General features: G+C 36.6%; 3 protein-coding genes across 6 annotated transcripts; 1 reads left to right on the forward strand and 2 right to left on the reverse strand.

The window, feature by feature from the left end:
- Positions 6,320 to 10,050, reverse strand: LOC110267484. Of its 4 annotated transcripts, none has more exons than XR_002355198.1 (3): positions 9,280 to 10,050; positions 9,047 to 9,160; positions 6,320 to 6,517 (listed from the first exon to the last, which is right to left on the reverse strand). XR_002355198.1 is itself a non-coding variant. In XM_021113117.1 (2 exons), exons 1-2 carry the CDS (start codon positions 9,601 to 9,603, stop codon positions 9,095 to 9,097), a joined length of 390 nt encoding a protein of 129 aa, XP_020968776.1. In that variant the 5' UTR covers positions 9,604 to 10,050; the 3' UTR covers positions 9,046 to 9,094. The 4 variants fall into 4 exon arrangements, 2 of the variants coding, with proteins under 2 accessions (XP_020968776.1, XP_020968777.1); XR_002355197.1 differs by having other exon boundaries at positions 6,324 to 6,501; XM_021113117.1 differs by lacking the exon at positions 6,320 to 6,517 and having other exon boundaries at positions 9,046 to 9,160.
- LOC107620467 lies at positions 11,723 to 12,274 on the forward strand. The gene has a single exon (XM_016322622.1). The coding sequence runs from the start codon at positions 11,723 to 11,725 to the stop codon at positions 12,272 to 12,274; it is 552 nt and encodes a 183-aa protein (XP_016178108.1).
- On the reverse strand, positions 12,991 to 15,342 carry LOC107621934. The gene is made up of 3 exons (XM_016323900.2): positions 14,576 to 15,342; positions 13,675 to 14,322; positions 12,991 to 13,291 (listed from the first exon to the last, which is right to left on the reverse strand). Exons 1-2 carry the CDS (start codon positions 15,093 to 15,095, stop codon positions 14,261 to 14,263), a joined length of 582 nt encoding a protein of 193 aa, XP_016179386.1. The 5' UTR covers positions 15,096 to 15,342; the 3' UTR covers positions 12,991 to 13,291; positions 13,675 to 14,260.

Genomic DNA, 16,619 nt, shown 5'->3' on the forward strand with positions numbered 1-16,619 from the left:
TCCACAATCATAATCATAATTCACATCCAACACCCTCACTGGTGTATATTCACGGGGGCGAGCTCATCCAGAACTTTCACAGTGTCTGGCCACACTTACGACATAGGGTCAGCAGAGTATCGAGTCTCAACCTGGAGCACGTGGTGGCTAGCCACTGCTTCTACCCAGGAAAACTCGTATCTCAGATAATTGGAAGTGCAACAATCACAATATCAGTAACTCAGCATGTATGCATTTATTCTTAGCCATAAATCAACATTCATCTCAGCCATCCGACTTAAATTCATGATTCATAGTCAGCCATCCAGCTCATAACATATTCCACAATCAGCCATAATTCATTATCATACACAGCCATTCCAGCTCATAACAAAATAGCACTTCCACCATCCAACATCATCAAATCCATAAAATCATTATTCAAGCCATAAATCACTTTTTCTCAATTCACTTCACTTTGAAATCAAAAATCAATTCTTTTCAGCCTTGACTTTAAAGTTCACATTCCTCAAATCATCTCAGACTCATAAGCCACCTTTACTCAAAGTAGGTTCCCTTTTTAAAACAAAGCCACCCTCGGCATCCTCTTTCCAAAACTTCCAAAATCATGACAAATTAAAGATCTCTTTCGAAATATTCAAAATCATCCATCCAACAACGGAATTTTATAACAAAAGTTCCTCAGCAAAGTCTCAAGTCTTTAGGGGAGAATAACATAATTCATTTCATCAAATTCGTTTAAAATCTTTAAAACTTTGGATTCCTGATTTGAGTAATATAAATAGGATCTAAGTCAAACCGAATCATGTAGTCAATTACTCTGAACACATTTTTAAGACCATTTCTTTTACTTAACCAAAACCAATTCCAATTCCATGATTAAATCTAAAGTGTTTCAAATTTCTCAAAGATTGTTTAGTCTTGAAAACTCAAAATTTAAACAGTGCTTTAAACTTTTCCCTAAAACATTGGAAAAATTAGACTTATCAATAAACTTTCAAGTTGTTTCAAAGTCATTGAAACTCCTTCGAGTAAAACCTTTTAATCAAATTAAAGAAGAACATAAACCCTTTTTATCTTTAAAACAACCCTCAAGTATAAACCTCTTCCTAATGACTTCCACCCAAAACCATAATATTTTTTTGTAGGAAACAAGGCTAAGTCATAATTCTCTTTTCAATAATTCTTTTTAAAACATAATTTCAGCACTTCCGCAATTACTTCAGGTAAAGATAATAAAAGTCTCAAATTAACAATTCCCCAAGTAATATAGTAAAGGCCTTAAATCCATAATTCTTCAAATAACATTTCAAACAAAGACTCGGATTCTCTAGAAATTTCGGCAGCATCTCCCCTAAAACTTGGACTCTGCCACCCTTTTCGGGTCCCAACCAAATCAATCCACAATCTTTTTCAACGGTCCAAAATCCAAAACCAGTTTAAAAGCAAGCTAAATCCAATAGTTATCTCATTTTCATATCTCAAGAAAACCGTTTCAAAAATTAAATCATTATCAACCGATTAAACTTATTTCCAAAACTTAAAAGAAACAGTTCAGCAACAATTTATTAATCAAAACCAAACAATAATCTAGTCAAAACATATAATCGTATTCATCCAAAGTAGCCAAACAATACATAAGACTGGTACAATCACTAAAAGTATATGATTCTCACACCAGATTTATAACAATTCTAGATATAAAATAGCTCCTTAGAAATGCCCCTACCTTAATACGCAAAACCATAACCCAAACGCGTCATAGGAACCTTCTCTCTCAACCCGAAATCACCGACAACCGCAACCTCAGCTCCAAGCCACTTTTGCAGTAACCACAGCAACTCTAATTGTGACATACAACAACTAAAACTATTTCTTATAGTAATTAACGCCACAAAACTTCAGCATATGATAACAGAGCAGCGATTAAAGGTCTCTTCAAACCAAAAACGGTTACCGTACTCGAGGAAACCAAGAAGCGGCAGCACCAGTGGCGGTTCCGGCAACACCAACGCCACAGCCGGTAACCAGAACGACGGCAACACGCGATAAACTCCTAGCACAACCAGCCTTAGCAACAACTCTCATGGCAATGGAAAACTTAACAGATAAAGAAGCTGAAGCAGGGTTAGAGCTTACTAACATAGAGGACTCAGCGGCTGTTTTCGGCGACAGAGGCGGCGGCAGTGTTTTTCCGGCGACAGCAGAAGTAGCAAGAACAACGACAACGGCATTAACCAAAACAGAGCATGATCGGAATGAGTGGCAAAACCCTGGAACAGTCCCGGCTAGCTCCATTAGCGGCGGCTTGAACCCTTTTCTGACGGCGGACTTAGCTTAACAGTGGCTATGCAGCGGCTTGAACGACACCCCAAAGCTGGCAGTAGGTTGGCGACGACAAAGACGGCACAGACAGCGGCAGCGGCGTGAAGCTCCTGGCGGCATCTTCCTCCCTTGCGCGTCTCTGCTCCGGAAGTGGGCTAAACGGCGACGACATGACTCCACAGGATGCCAACGCTCCTCGCATGGTTTTGGCAGCAACTTCACGGGTCAGCGGCGATGCGGTTAGGTCGCAGCAGCAGCGTGGTGACGGCGCGAGCAACTCTTCCCTCTCCCTTCCGTCTCTGTTCGACGGTGCCAAGCTTTCCTTCCAATATCCGTGGGTGTGTGCTGCGCAGGAAAGAGGGTGAAGAAGAGGCTAGGGCTGCGCAGTGAAGATAGTGAAGAGGGGGGGGGGTTGGGGCTGCGCAGCGTGTTGGAAGATTCAAAGGGGGATGGGTATGGCAAAATTAGGGTAATATGGAAAACCAAATTTTTAATCCAACAAATTATATCTATAAAAATACCATTTAATCATTAATTTACAAATTTATTTTCAAATAGATACTCTAACTCAATAACTGGAGATAATTAAATTAATTTCCTTTAAATCATAAAATAAAATTTAAAATCTAATTATTCAAACTAAAGCGGATAAAACTCTCATTATTTTTCAATCACTAAAGTTTTAAATCAATAATAAGAAATACTCAATTAATATATAAATTTCTGAAAATTATATTCTCGAGTAAATAAAATAAATCATTAAATAACAATATTTAGTTTTTGAAAATTCGGGGTCTTACATCCTACCACACTTATAAAAATTTTCGTCCTTAAAATTAAAGTAATACATAAGATAATACATAGTCTTAGTACTTTACTCTTAAATACTTTTTAGAAGAGTAATGAACCTTGGCAATATAAAGTATTCAAATACCGAACTACCATAAGAATTAAAGATATTTGTAAAGTATGGTGTAAGTCAGAAGATACAAGATAGGCTCGATGCAAAAAGGTTATATAGTTTCAAGTCTCTACAAAAATTTGAAGGGACAAAATAGGGTGCAAATCAAGATAGGCATTCACAAAGCAAAGTGGTAGTTAATGTGGTAAAAGGCTACAAAGCATGCTGGTATTTAAACAGCGGACATAACGTTCGCTCACAGATCTCGTACCCGCTTCAGAGCTTCAACTTCCCAATTTCATCAGTCACTTTACAACTCCATACCTGGTCACAAGTGTAACACCGCAAACTCTTTCACAAGGAATAAAACCCCCACAACTCCTCATAACGTTGTATACTTACCACTCCACCTTTTCAAGTTCACGAACTGCATTCTAAAGAGACTACCGCTTCACTTGTTACGCCTAACGGTCATGCGTGACTCTAAGGCAATCCTCGAGTGTATTCAGAAGAGTACTAAACCTTAGAGAAGGACAAGCGATAAGGACTAAACTCGCAAGAACTTGAAAGGATTGTTGGATCACAAGCAATCAAGGGTGTACAAGAAATGAAGAGTGCTGGGAAGAAAATACACTTTAAAAATCTCAAAATAACCCCGAATCAAAGAAGTATGATAAGAACGATAAAAGAGAAGGTAGTGTAGTAGTTTGAACAAAAATCAAGTTGAGCCAAGAAGTATAGGGTTTACAAAAAGGAATATCTCAAACCCAAGACAAAGCTCACAGAACTCAAGAGCACAATTAAAAATACTTCCGAATACATTGTTCATAAAAGAATTGAAAACTTGCGGAAAAATCACTTCACGGTCTAAAAGAAAAGTTAAGCAACAACATCCTTCGAGAGAGTAACAAAAGCATAAACGTGGCTTTACTTTAATACAATTTTATGTTGAAGTAGATTACGTAGAGTTTTAAAACAAATGAACACAGGTTTGGCCAAGAGCTAAAATACTTCCTCAAGTATTTTAGAAAGATAGTTAGGTGCACAACTTAACCAAAAGTAATCATAAAACTGGGAAGAAAATCAAATGCTAGTTCAAAAATTCTCAAAGTTCATATTCAAACAAGCGTGTATGAAATTATTGAAAAGACGGAAGAAGAAATTAAACTCTATTTAGAAAAGAAAATTCGAGGTAAAAATTTGTTTATAAGTTAGTAAAGGACATAAGTGGTGCGTTGCAAACAGACAGACTTCCGATAAATATGGAAACTTTCTAAAACTTCATTTAAAATGGTGCATGCCAACTTCAAAACAACTTTGTCAAAAATTGAAGGATGGTTTCAATTACAATCAAGCAACAGAAAAATTTAGTTTGGAATTTTCTTCAAAGAGAATTCAAAACTTCTTTAAAAAGTTCAAAACAAGACTCCAAAAGTATACTTGAAATCACCATCTCAGAAGGACATTCAAGAAGTTTAGGATGTAGTTAAAAAGGAGTCAAGCCATACAAGAAAGGATCTTAAATCAAGGGAGTTCAAACAAGGTCCACTAGGCATGAGACATCAAACAAACTTTCAACTGTTCCAAAAGAATACCAAAAGTCATAGGAAAAGACAACTCAATCGCTAGTAATTTCTCAAGAATAAATCTTTGACTAAGAACTCTGATAGAGACAATGAGAGGATAAACGATGCACTAATTTAAAATGAATCAAGCTGACTCACATAAGAAGGATATTCACAAGAGAGGGGATACCAAGATCAATGGTAATGTTCACAAGATGTAAAAAATTAGTTAAAAACAAAGTCAAGTATGACATCCATAGAAACAAAGACTTAAGGAATTAGTCCATGCTAGAAAGGAAAGATATGAGCCCAATATTTTCAAAAGAACAACAATTGCATAAGCAAATGTATCATGCTAAATTAAATTCGATTAAAAATGAATTAGGCGAAAATTGTCAAACGAAGATCAACCGGAATAAAGACGAAAATCCTTTCTTTCTAAAATTTTGAAAAATACCTAAGCACATAATCAAATAAAGATATGCATAGGAACTGTAGTAAGGTTATTTGAAAAATCAAATTGTATTTAGAGTAAGTATAATTCTTTAAACGAGTAGAAGATCAGGTGAGGTACTAGAAATAAATAGTTTTTTAAATTGCATAAGAAATTTTCAAAGTTTTATGTAGATGAGTGTATATTGAACCAAAAGTGACTTTATAAAAATTCAAAAATTGATTATAAATATAGCCGAATAAGAGAAAATTATGAATCATAATTTCTTCAAAAAGAGACCCGGAATAAGAACTTAAAAAAAGCATGCGGCATCAAAATAAGATCAAAATCATATAGAAAAATACATGAATCCAGAAGAAGGGTTTAAACAGAGAAAGACAGATACATTAAGGATTTCAAACAGGCATATGCAATTAGGATCAAACAAGGATGCATATGAATAGAGGAATAGGGTTGAAAAAATCAAACTACTTTTCAAAAGGATTAGCAAATAAGAACTTCAAGTTAGGCTATGAAAGAACAAGTGACTTGAACAGAATTCAAGACACATAACTGAATAACCTCGAGAAATAGTTTCTAAAGTTCCCAAAACCCGCGATTCACTTTACCCAAAAACTCGTATATCATCTATGATAATCCATTAGTACTTTCACATACATAATTCACTAGTATTAAGCCGGCCAAACTTAATATCAGGAATTATGCAATGCAAAGCTAATGGCATTAATCAATAGACCGTCTTGTGCATAAATCTCTAATTCTTGTTATCTGAACAAGACCTATTACATGACAAACGCTCAGAGTATGCAATTGAAGCATAGTCGGTCCATTCATCAGGCTCTATAGAAAAGACCGCTCTGATACCATGATGTAACACTCTAACTATCAAAATGTCACGCTTCCGGCCACGACACTCTAATAGCTCGGGTATTACGACGATTCTTGTAATATTTAAATACTAAAATATGAGCCTGTTTAAAACTTTAACAGAATCTTTAATAAACATACATTCATACTTACAATATAAATTACAATACTCACAAAAATTTCATATATATATATATATATATATATATATATATATATATACATATACGTATACATACATATTAATTTACAAATATCTCATATCAAAATCCTATCCCTCTTACAAAACTTGCAAAGCTAAAGGTGAGGGAAATATAAATACTAAAACAATACAGAAATATCGTCTAACAGAAAAGAATTAAGCTCTTTCGAACTTCATCGTCTGTAACCTGAAAAAGAAAAGACCTGTAGGGGAGTGAGAACATCATCCACGAAAGGGTTCTCACTATAGGTTGCAGAATTACTATAATAGGATACGCAAGATAAAATCGTTACAGTGATTAATAACCGCTTTATGTATTTTTTCAAAAAACAAAGGTCTACTATAAAAAGTATCTGAAATCTTTTCTGAAAGAGGAAACGGTTCATTTCTTAAAAATTCAAAAGCCTTTCAAAAGGTTTATCTATGCTGAACCAGAATAGTTCTTCATACTTTTCCAAACCAGAAACATCAACCAGACATGGCTTTTGGCCCACCTCATGATCAACCACGCCTCTAGGCCCAAACAACCCAAACAACAACCAATCACCATAGTCCAACAGAGTCTCAGTCGCAAACACAAATAGGAAAGTTCAAGCACAAACAAACAGTTACTGCAAGTAGAACAATTAGCAGTTAATCACAAGTAATCACAAAGGCAAACCAAGTACAATATGCACACCCACACAATATCACATAGATGCATATGATGAATGCCTGTCCTAGTGGCTGATGATATCATCTGTCGGTTATAAAGCCAACCCGACAAGTCCTGGTAGCTAACCATTGGACTGTCCCTCTGTCGTGCATCCCCAACTCGAGTTGCTCACAATCATAATCATAATTCACATCCAACACCCTCACTGGTGTATATTCACGGGGGCGAGCTCATCTAGAACTTTCACAGTGTCTGGCCACACTTACGACATAGGGTCAGCAGAGTATCGAGTCTCAACCTGGATCACGTGGTGGCTAGCCACTGCTTCTACCCAGGGAAACTCGTATCTCAGATAATTGGAAGTGCAACAATCACAATATCAGTAACTCAGCATGTATGCATTTATTCTCAGCCATAAATCAACATTCATCTCAGCCATCCGACTTAAATTCATGATTCATAGTCAGCCATCCGGCTCATAACATATTCCACAATCAGCCATAATTCATTATCATACACAGCCATTCCAGCTCATAACAAAATAGCACTTCCACCATCCAACATCATCAAATCCATAAAATCATTATTCAAGCCATAAATCACTTTTTCTCAATTCACTTCACTTTGAAATCAAAAATCAATTCTTTTCAGCCTTGACTTTAAAGTTCACATTCCTCAAATCATCTCAGACTCATAAGCCACCTTTACTCAAAGTAGGTTCCCTTTTTAAAACAAAGCCACCCTCGGCATCCTCTTTCCAAAACTTCCAAAACCATGACAAATTAAAGATCTCTTTCAAAATATTCAAAATCATCCATCCAACAATGGGATTTTATAACAAAAGTTCCTCGACAGAGTCTCAAGTCTTTAGGGGAGAATAACATAATTCATTTCATCAAATTCGTTTAAAATCTTTAAAACTTTGGATTCCTTATTTGAATAATAGAAGTAGAATCTAAGTCAAACCGAGTCATGTAGTCAATTACTCTGAACACATTTTTAAGACCATTTCTTTTACTTAACCAAAACCAATTCCATTTCCATGATTAAATCTAAAGTGTTTCAAACTGCTCAAAGATTGTTTAGTCTTGAAAACTAAGAATTCAAAGAGTGCTTTAAACTTTTTCCTAAAACATTGTAAAAATTAGACTTATCAATAAACTTTCAAGTTGTTTCAAAGTCATTGAAACTCCTTCGAGTAAAACCTTTTAATCAAATTAAAGAAGAACATAAACTCTTTTTATCTTTAAAACAGCCCTCAGCATAAACCTCTTTCTAATGACTTGCACCCAAAAACATAATATTTTTCTGTAGGAAACAAGGCTAAGTCATAATTCTCTTTTCAATAATTCTTTTCGAAACATAATTTCAGCACTTCCGCAATTACTTCAGGTAAAGATAATAAAAGTCTCAAATTAACAATTCCCCAAGTAAGATAGTAAAGGCCTTAAATCCATAATTCTTCAAATAACATTTCAAACAAAGACTCAGATTCTTTAGAAATTTCGGCAGCACCTCCCTTAAATCTTGGACTCTGCCACCCTTTTCGGGTCCCAACCAAACAAATCCACAATCCTTTTCAACGGTCCAAAATCCAAAACCAGTTCAAAAGCAAGCTAAATCCAACAGTTATGTCATTTTCATATCTCAAGAAAACCGTTTCAAAAATCAAATCATTATCAACCGATTAAACTCAATTCCAAAACTTTAAAGAAACAGTTCAGCAACAATTGATTTATCAAAACCAAACAATAATCTAATCAAAACATATAATCATATTCATCCAAAGTACTGGTGCACGAAATTGTGATCTCAGGCAACGGCGCCAAAAACTCTGTACGCACGTCTTAATAAATTGTTTTTCATTCACAACTTCGATACAATTAACCAGCAAGTGCACTGGGTCGTCCAAGTAATAAACCTTACGTGAGTAAGGGTCGATCCCATGGAGATTGTCGGTTTGAAGCAAGCAAACAATACATAAGCCTGGTACAATCACTAAAAGTATATAATTCTCACACCAGTATCCATTTATAACAATTCCAAATATAAAATAGCTCTTTAGAAAAGCCCCTACCTCAATACGCAAAACCATAACCCAAACGCGTCACAGGAACCTTCTATCTCAACCCGAAATCACCGACAACCGCAACCTCAGCTCCAAGCCACTTTCGCAGTAACCATAGCAACTCTAATCGCGACATACAACAACCAAAACTCAATCTTATAGCAATTAACGCCGTAAAACTTCAGCGTATGATAACAGAGCAGCGATTAAAGGACTCTTCAAAACAAAAATGCTTACCATACTCGAGGGAACCAAGTAACGGCAGCACCAGTGGCGGTTCCGACAACACCAACGCCACAGCCGGTGACCAGAACGACGACAACACGCGATAAACTCCTAGCACAACCAGCCTTAGCAACAACTCTCATGGTAATGGAAAACTTAACAGATAAAGAAGCTGAAGCAAGGTTAGAGCTTACTAACACAGAGGACTCCGCGGCTGTTTTCGACGGCAGTGTTTTTCCGGCGACGGCAGAAGTAGCCAGAATAATGACAACGGCATTAACCAAAATAGAGCAGGATCGGAATGAGCGGCAAAACCTTGGAATAGTCCCGGCTAGCTCCATTAGCAGAGGCTTGAACCCTTTTCTGACGGCAGACTATGCTTGACGGTGGCTGGGCAGCGGCTTGAATGACACCCCAAAGCTGGCAGCAGAGGCATTCCCTCTCCCTCAGACCAGATTGGCGGCTGGCGGTGTCTTCCTCCCTCGCACGTCTCTGCTCCGACAGTGGGCTGAATGGCGACGACACGGCTCCACAGGACGATGACGCTCCTCGCGCGGTTCTGGCGGTAGCTTCACGGGTCAGCGGCAACGCGGTTAGGTCGCAGCAGCAGCGTGGTGACGGTGCGAGCAACTCTTCCCTCTCCCTTCCTTCTCTGTTCGACGGTGCCAAGCTTTCCTTCCACAATCCGTGGGTGTGTGCTGCACAGGGAAGAGGGTGAAGAAGAGGCTAGGGCTGCGTAGCGAAGATAGTGAAGATGGGGGGTTGGGGCTGCGCAGCGTGGAGGAATGTTAGATTGGAAGGGGGATGGGTATAGCAAAATAAGGGTTAGGGGTAATATAGTAATTTTAGTAAAATTAGGGTAATAGGGTAATTGAAAACCAAATTTTTAATCCAACAATAATATCTATAAAAATACTATTTAATCATTAATTTACAAATTTATTTTCAAATAGATACTCTAACTCAATAACTGGAGATAATTAAATTAATTTCCTTTAAATCATAAAATAAAATTCAAAATCTAATTATTCAAACTAAAGCAGATAAAACTCTCATTATTTTTCAATCACTAAAGTTTTAAATCAATAATAAGAAAATACTCAATTAATATATAAATTCCTGGAAATTATATTCTCGAGTAAATAAAATAAATCATTAAATAACAATATTTAGTTTCTGAAAATTCGGGGTCTGACATCCTACTCCACTTATAAAAATTTTCATCCTCAAAAATTAAAGTAATACATAAGATAATACATAGTCTTAGTACTTTACTCTTAAATACTTTTTAGAAGAGTAATGAACCTTGGCAATATATATATAAGTATTCAAATACGGAACTACCATAAGAATTAAATATATTTGTAAAGTATGGTGTAAGGCAGAAGATACAAGATAGGCTCGATGCAAAAAGGTTATATAGTTTCAAGTCTCTACAAAAATTTGAAGGAACAAAATAGGGTGCAAATCAAGATAGGCATTCACAAAGCAAAGCGGTAGTTAATGTGGTAAAAGGCTACAAAGCATGCTGGTATTTAAACAGCGGACATAACGTTCGCTCACAGATCGCGTACCCACTTCAGAGCTTCAACTTCCCAACTTCATCAGTCACTTTACAACTCCATACCTGGTCACAAGTCTAACCCCCGCAAACTCTTTCACAAGGAATAAAACCCCCACAACTCCTCATAACGTTGTACACTTACCGCTCCACCTTTTTACGTTCACGAACTGCATTCTAAAAAGACTAACGCTTCGCTTGTTACAAAAAGGAATATCTCAAACCCAAGACAAAGCTCACAGAACTCAAGAGCATGATTAAAAATACTTCCGAATACATTGTTCATAAAAGAATCGAAAACTTGCGAAAAAATCACTTCACGGTCTAAAAGAAAAGTTAAGCAACAACATCCTTCGAGAGAGTAACAAAAGCATAAACGTGGCTTTACTTTAATACAATTTTATGTTGAAGTAGATTATGTAGAGTTTGAAAACAAAATGAACACAGATTTGGCTAAGAGCTAAAATACTTCCTCAAGTATTTTAGAAAGATAGTTAGGTGCACAACTTAACCAAAAGTAATCATAAAACTTGGAAGAAAATCAAATGCTGGTTCAAAAATTCTCAAAGTTCATATTCAAACAAGCGTGTATGAAATTATATTCACAACTCTCATAGTTCTCAATTTTGCATCAACACTAGCCGTCATTTCCTCCAAACACTAAGTGGAGGTGGGGTACTCCTTTGAAAAGACAACAATAGAAACCTTGAATTCCTAACAGTAGTAGAGGAGTGTAGTGCAGCGAAAGAAGGAGAAGAAGATGATGAAGAACGAGAGAGACAAAACAACAGTAGCAATGGTGGGCAGCAACAAGCACTTTCTTAACAACCTAATCCAAGTTAATCTGTTTCCTCTATTTTCACACAATTTGGCCAGAACCAATATGAACAATTCAGAGCATGCTCCCATCATGGCCATTCAAATCAACTGCTTCCATTGCGAAGGAATTGAAATTACACTCTGCGCCTCTCACAAGCTTGGCGACATTTTCACTCTCATCAACTTCGTCAATGACTGGGATGCCATCACCAACCACCACCAAGATCAGAACCACCCATTACCCTCTCCGTCCTTACTGGACACTAGAATGTTCGTTTTTTTCTCAAGGAGACCGATCGGTTTACCAAGAGAAACCCTACTTTGGTCTCCCGAAATTGGTCTACAAGAGGTTCGTGTTCGAAGCTTCCAAAATCGAAGCCCTCAAAGCCACGATTGCACCAATTCATCAGACAAGATTTGAAGCAGTGGCAGCACTAATTTGCAAGTGTACGGCTTTTGCACTAGGGTTATGTCCTAACTCCTCGTTGTTAAGCACAGTTGCGGTGAATCTCCACAAGAGGATGGATCCTCCTGTTCCAAGCAAGACCTTAGGAAACATGATAACTTTCTTCATATTTGGCCATGGTGGTGGTGGTGGTGGTAACGGTGGCAGTGGTGGTGGGGGAGGGTAAGGTACAACAGCACACCATGAATAATTTGGGGATGATGGTAGCAGTGGTGGAGAGAAGGACAATTTGTGATTTTTGAATAATTTTTTAGAGTTTGGATACTTTTGTTATACATAAGGCATCTTCCGTGGTTACAAGTGTCGTTTCTTTTCTACATAAGTGCATTTGTCAGCGTCTGTATCTTTTATGGGTACATATGGTAATTTATTCTTTAACAAATACTAGCTAATTCCCTTTCTTTTTAATACTAAACGTATTGATCTCCTATGTTTTAGCATTCACCTTTGCTAAATACGATCACCATACATCTCACAAACATTGATGACACTTTGAATGATTATGGAAAGGAAAGCACCTACCATTTACATCTTTAGAGGGAGTGGACACCTATCAAGTTCAAACCAGGTGAGCAACAGCATTTCATTTTTGAAAGAGAACATTATAATCAGAAAAGAAATAACCAATAGCTCCATACAACAACAATAAAATCTTATCCCATTAGGTGGGATTTGGATCTTCTAAATTTTGGATTTTACTTTAGACGGTAAAATGTGATCTCTCGCTATTTATTTCATAGGTAGAACCAAAAGAAATATGAGAAAGAAACCATTCAATGGTGAGAGATCACACTTTACTCTCTCAAGTGAAAATCCAAAATTTAGAGGATCTAAATTCCACTAGATGGGATCGATAGAGCAATATCCCAATGAATGAATTCATCATCAATTGCTGCTACAAACCTTTAAATAGAAAACAAACTGAAGTTCACCAAGAAAGTAAACATAAAAATGGTGAACGAGCAAATCAAGTAGTCCTTTGATTAACAACAGCAAACGAATTTCCTATTTAATGGCCAACCTTACTTTATGAATTTAATGAAAAGGGATGAAAGCATTCGTAAAAATGATAGTTTCCCAATCAACACCGATGCCTTGTCAAGGAACCTCATCACCAGATCTGTCACCTCCTCAGTTGTAATATAAGTAGCAACAGGCTTGGGGTTTCAAGAAAGTCAGCAGCCTAAACAACCACAGTCACAGCATTGAGTTGATTTGCAAATTAACATGGAGGATATCAAAAGAGTAGAAAACTTTTGGAGCATGTACACTAACTAGCAAAGGAAATTTGCTCCTCTCGAAGACAAGAATGAAGCAGATGGTCAATCTAACAATGAGAACCACATACATCACGATACACACGCTACAATGGATAAAATTCAGAACTTTCCATAAATCGAGTTCAAAACCTAGGTGGATTCAGATTAACTAATTAAGTGACATATCATAAAACAATCACTAGAATCATGGGTCATCCAAAAGCATACCAAATAAAATTCGTGCTATGTTGCATATAATATGAAGAACAAGAAATAGACGGAACATGACAAGAACAAAGAAACCAACCTCGTACAATTCGGAGAGCATGTCTATGTTATTCTTGAGGAATTCTGTGATCCAACCTCTGAAATGATCCACAACTACAAGTCCCTCCTTGATCCAGCGGGAACCATATATCTTATGGAAATCCCATACCTTATAACAGAAGTAAATGATCAATGAGAGTATAGAGCTATCAATGTTCACAGGGATCTCAGTCCACTAACCACTACACCTAACACAACGTCTTAAAAACACATATTCATCAACGACAACACTCTTATCTATCTTCAAGACCTTTTCGTCTCGGCTTCTTAGGGAGACATAAGCAAACTGTAGACGTTCGTCGCCCCAATATAGAGAAAGGTAGACTTGACTGAAGTCAGGGGACTTCATGAGAGTCTTGAATTTATTATGATGGTCCCTATCCAAATCCCCAATCTGAATGAATCATATTCCAAAGTTTTAACAAGAAACCTTATCCAAGCCTTTAAATAACTTGATGTTATTCAATTCCTCCAGAATGGCTCTGCCACGTTTGTTTTTGCTAGCCATACCACAGAAATAGTGAAATATTTCACTCGACAAATTGTCATTGAGGTGGCCACCATCCTTACGCTTTTGCACCTCTCTTATTGATTCCAGCAAGTTTGGGATCTGAAGATCTTGCGTATCCTAGAGGATCCAAAATAATAATGAAAAAGGGAAATCAAATGTATCAAGATTTAAGAGTTAATAGGGGAAATGATTTCTCATTGAAGGAATAAGCTTATAGCTATAGCCTACACTACATGCTTCCACAGGTTCCTACAATAAGTCTAATTGAAAACGAAATTCTAACCAACTAACTAATTACAGCTAAAACTGTAACCCTTACTAATTATTTCTACCATTAATTAACGACATTTAACAGAATGCAAAATCTGACCTGTTGCAAATTGAATAGAATGTGGCTGTTCCGGTTGAAAAAGGCGGCGGACCAGCCCTCGCAGTGGTGGCACCTGTGTCGACGGCCTCCTGGAAATGGCGTTTCCTCTCCAAGAAGAGGATGACCTGAGAGAGGATATAGCTAGAGACATCAGGCATAGGATCACTCCATCACCGTCAACCACCACCAATCCTTCTTCAATAGCATTAGCGTGGCCCTTCAAAACACCACATTCAGTCTTAGCAACGCTCTGATGAAGCCACAAAGGTTTTAGATCTGTCATACATCTTATTAAAAACTTGTACGAGCTTTGTTTACCACTTTTGTACCAATCGTAGAGAGAGAAGCAGAGATTCTTGAATTCGTTATCCTTCGCAAGAGTGTGAAAATGATCTTTCGCAAGCTGATAATCATTATAGCGCAAAAGATACTTGTCCTTGATAAGAGAGAGCTCAGAAATGTTTGGTTCCCTAGGTTTATGAGAGAAAATGAGCCAATCACTAAAAGGCTTGACAAGCATTCTTGCTATAGAGTCTCAATTGCTTCAAGCGCAAAAATTCGCTAATTAGTTCTTCCCGTAATACAATTCCAATGTTGCTTACATCACAGAAAAAGTTGAACAACATGGTCTCCCTGGATTGAAACGACAACATAGCCGCATCATAATTGTCCATCAATATGATAAAGTGCAGAAGGAAGAGGAAAAGCCAGCAGACAAGCACACATGATTGACCGCTATAGAACTGAATTAAACTTAGGTCCGTTTGGAAACTCCAAAAAGCTATCTTTTTTGTAGTTTTTGACTTATAAAAAGTTACATTAATAGTGTTTGGTATAATTTTTTAGATAAATTTTTAATTTTTCAAAAAGTTATTTAAGAGCTTTTGAAGAAGTTAAACAATGTGACTTCTCCTATTTTCAAAAGCTATTTTATCACTCCTATTTAATGCACAACTTTAAAACAATGATTTCTATAATAACTTTCCAAACACAAAATAACTTATTTAAAAATTATTATTAATAAAAGTCCTTATATTTTAAGCTCCTTTTTCAAAAGAACTTATTTAAGAAGTTTAGCCAAACTGGCCCTTACTGCTTCTTCACATAGAAAGAAACCAAAAGTTTGCAATGTTGTGTCTCTTTGGTTTCTCATTGGCCGGTTTACGAGGTTTCTTAATCTTGCGAGGTTCAAATTCAAACCGATTTAAATTAAACCGTTTGGATTCTATTTTATGCAAACCGCTTGATCGGATAAGATTTTGGATCTATTTCTCATATCCAATCCAATCCAATTCAAACCGCAATGCTATAATGTTATTTTTTTATTATCATATTTATAATTTTACTTATAACATATTCAATTTGTTATACATCTTTATATTATTCATGTATTGTTATTATTTAATAAATATTTTATATTCAAAATATAATTTATATATTTTAACTAACTTATAATTTTATTTCTATTGTTATGTTATCGTTGGTTTTTTAAGATATTGTTAAAATTATTGTTTATTATTTAAAATTTAATGTTAAGACTTGTTATATATATATATATAATTTAAAAAATCGCAAATCCAATCCAATCCATACCGCTTGAAATTGAATAAGATTGGATCGAATTTTTTTTATAAAAAATCATCCAATCCAAATCACACCGCAAGTAAAATTAATGTTCAAATCGAATAAATTTTTTACTCAAAACCGATCCAAATCCTACTACAAATATCTTAATCTATATGGAAAAGGGACCACCAGCGAAAATCACACTAATCCCCCGAGTTTGCTGTTACTCAAATTTCTGGCAAGCACAACGCTAACATGACCACCGTATTTTGGTGACCTGGCAAACCACCCCCCAAACCTAATCCCTCCCTCCCAACTCAGACTCCCCCTCCATCTCCCTCCCCATCGTAGCCCTCTCCCTACCCAACGCAACCCCTTCCCCCTCTCTCCCCATCGCAACCTCCTTTTCCTCTCCTTCCCCACCGCAGCTCCCCAACGTACACTCTCCCTTCCTTTCCTTCTCCATCGCAAGCGGAGA

This window comes from Arachis ipaensis, chromosome B10, assembly GCF_000816755.2.
Source record: "Arachis ipaensis cultivar K30076 chromosome B10, Araip1.1, whole genome shotgun sequence".
Classification (NCBI taxonomy): Eukaryota; Viridiplantae; Streptophyta; class Magnoliopsida; order Fabales; family Fabaceae; genus Arachis; species Arachis ipaensis.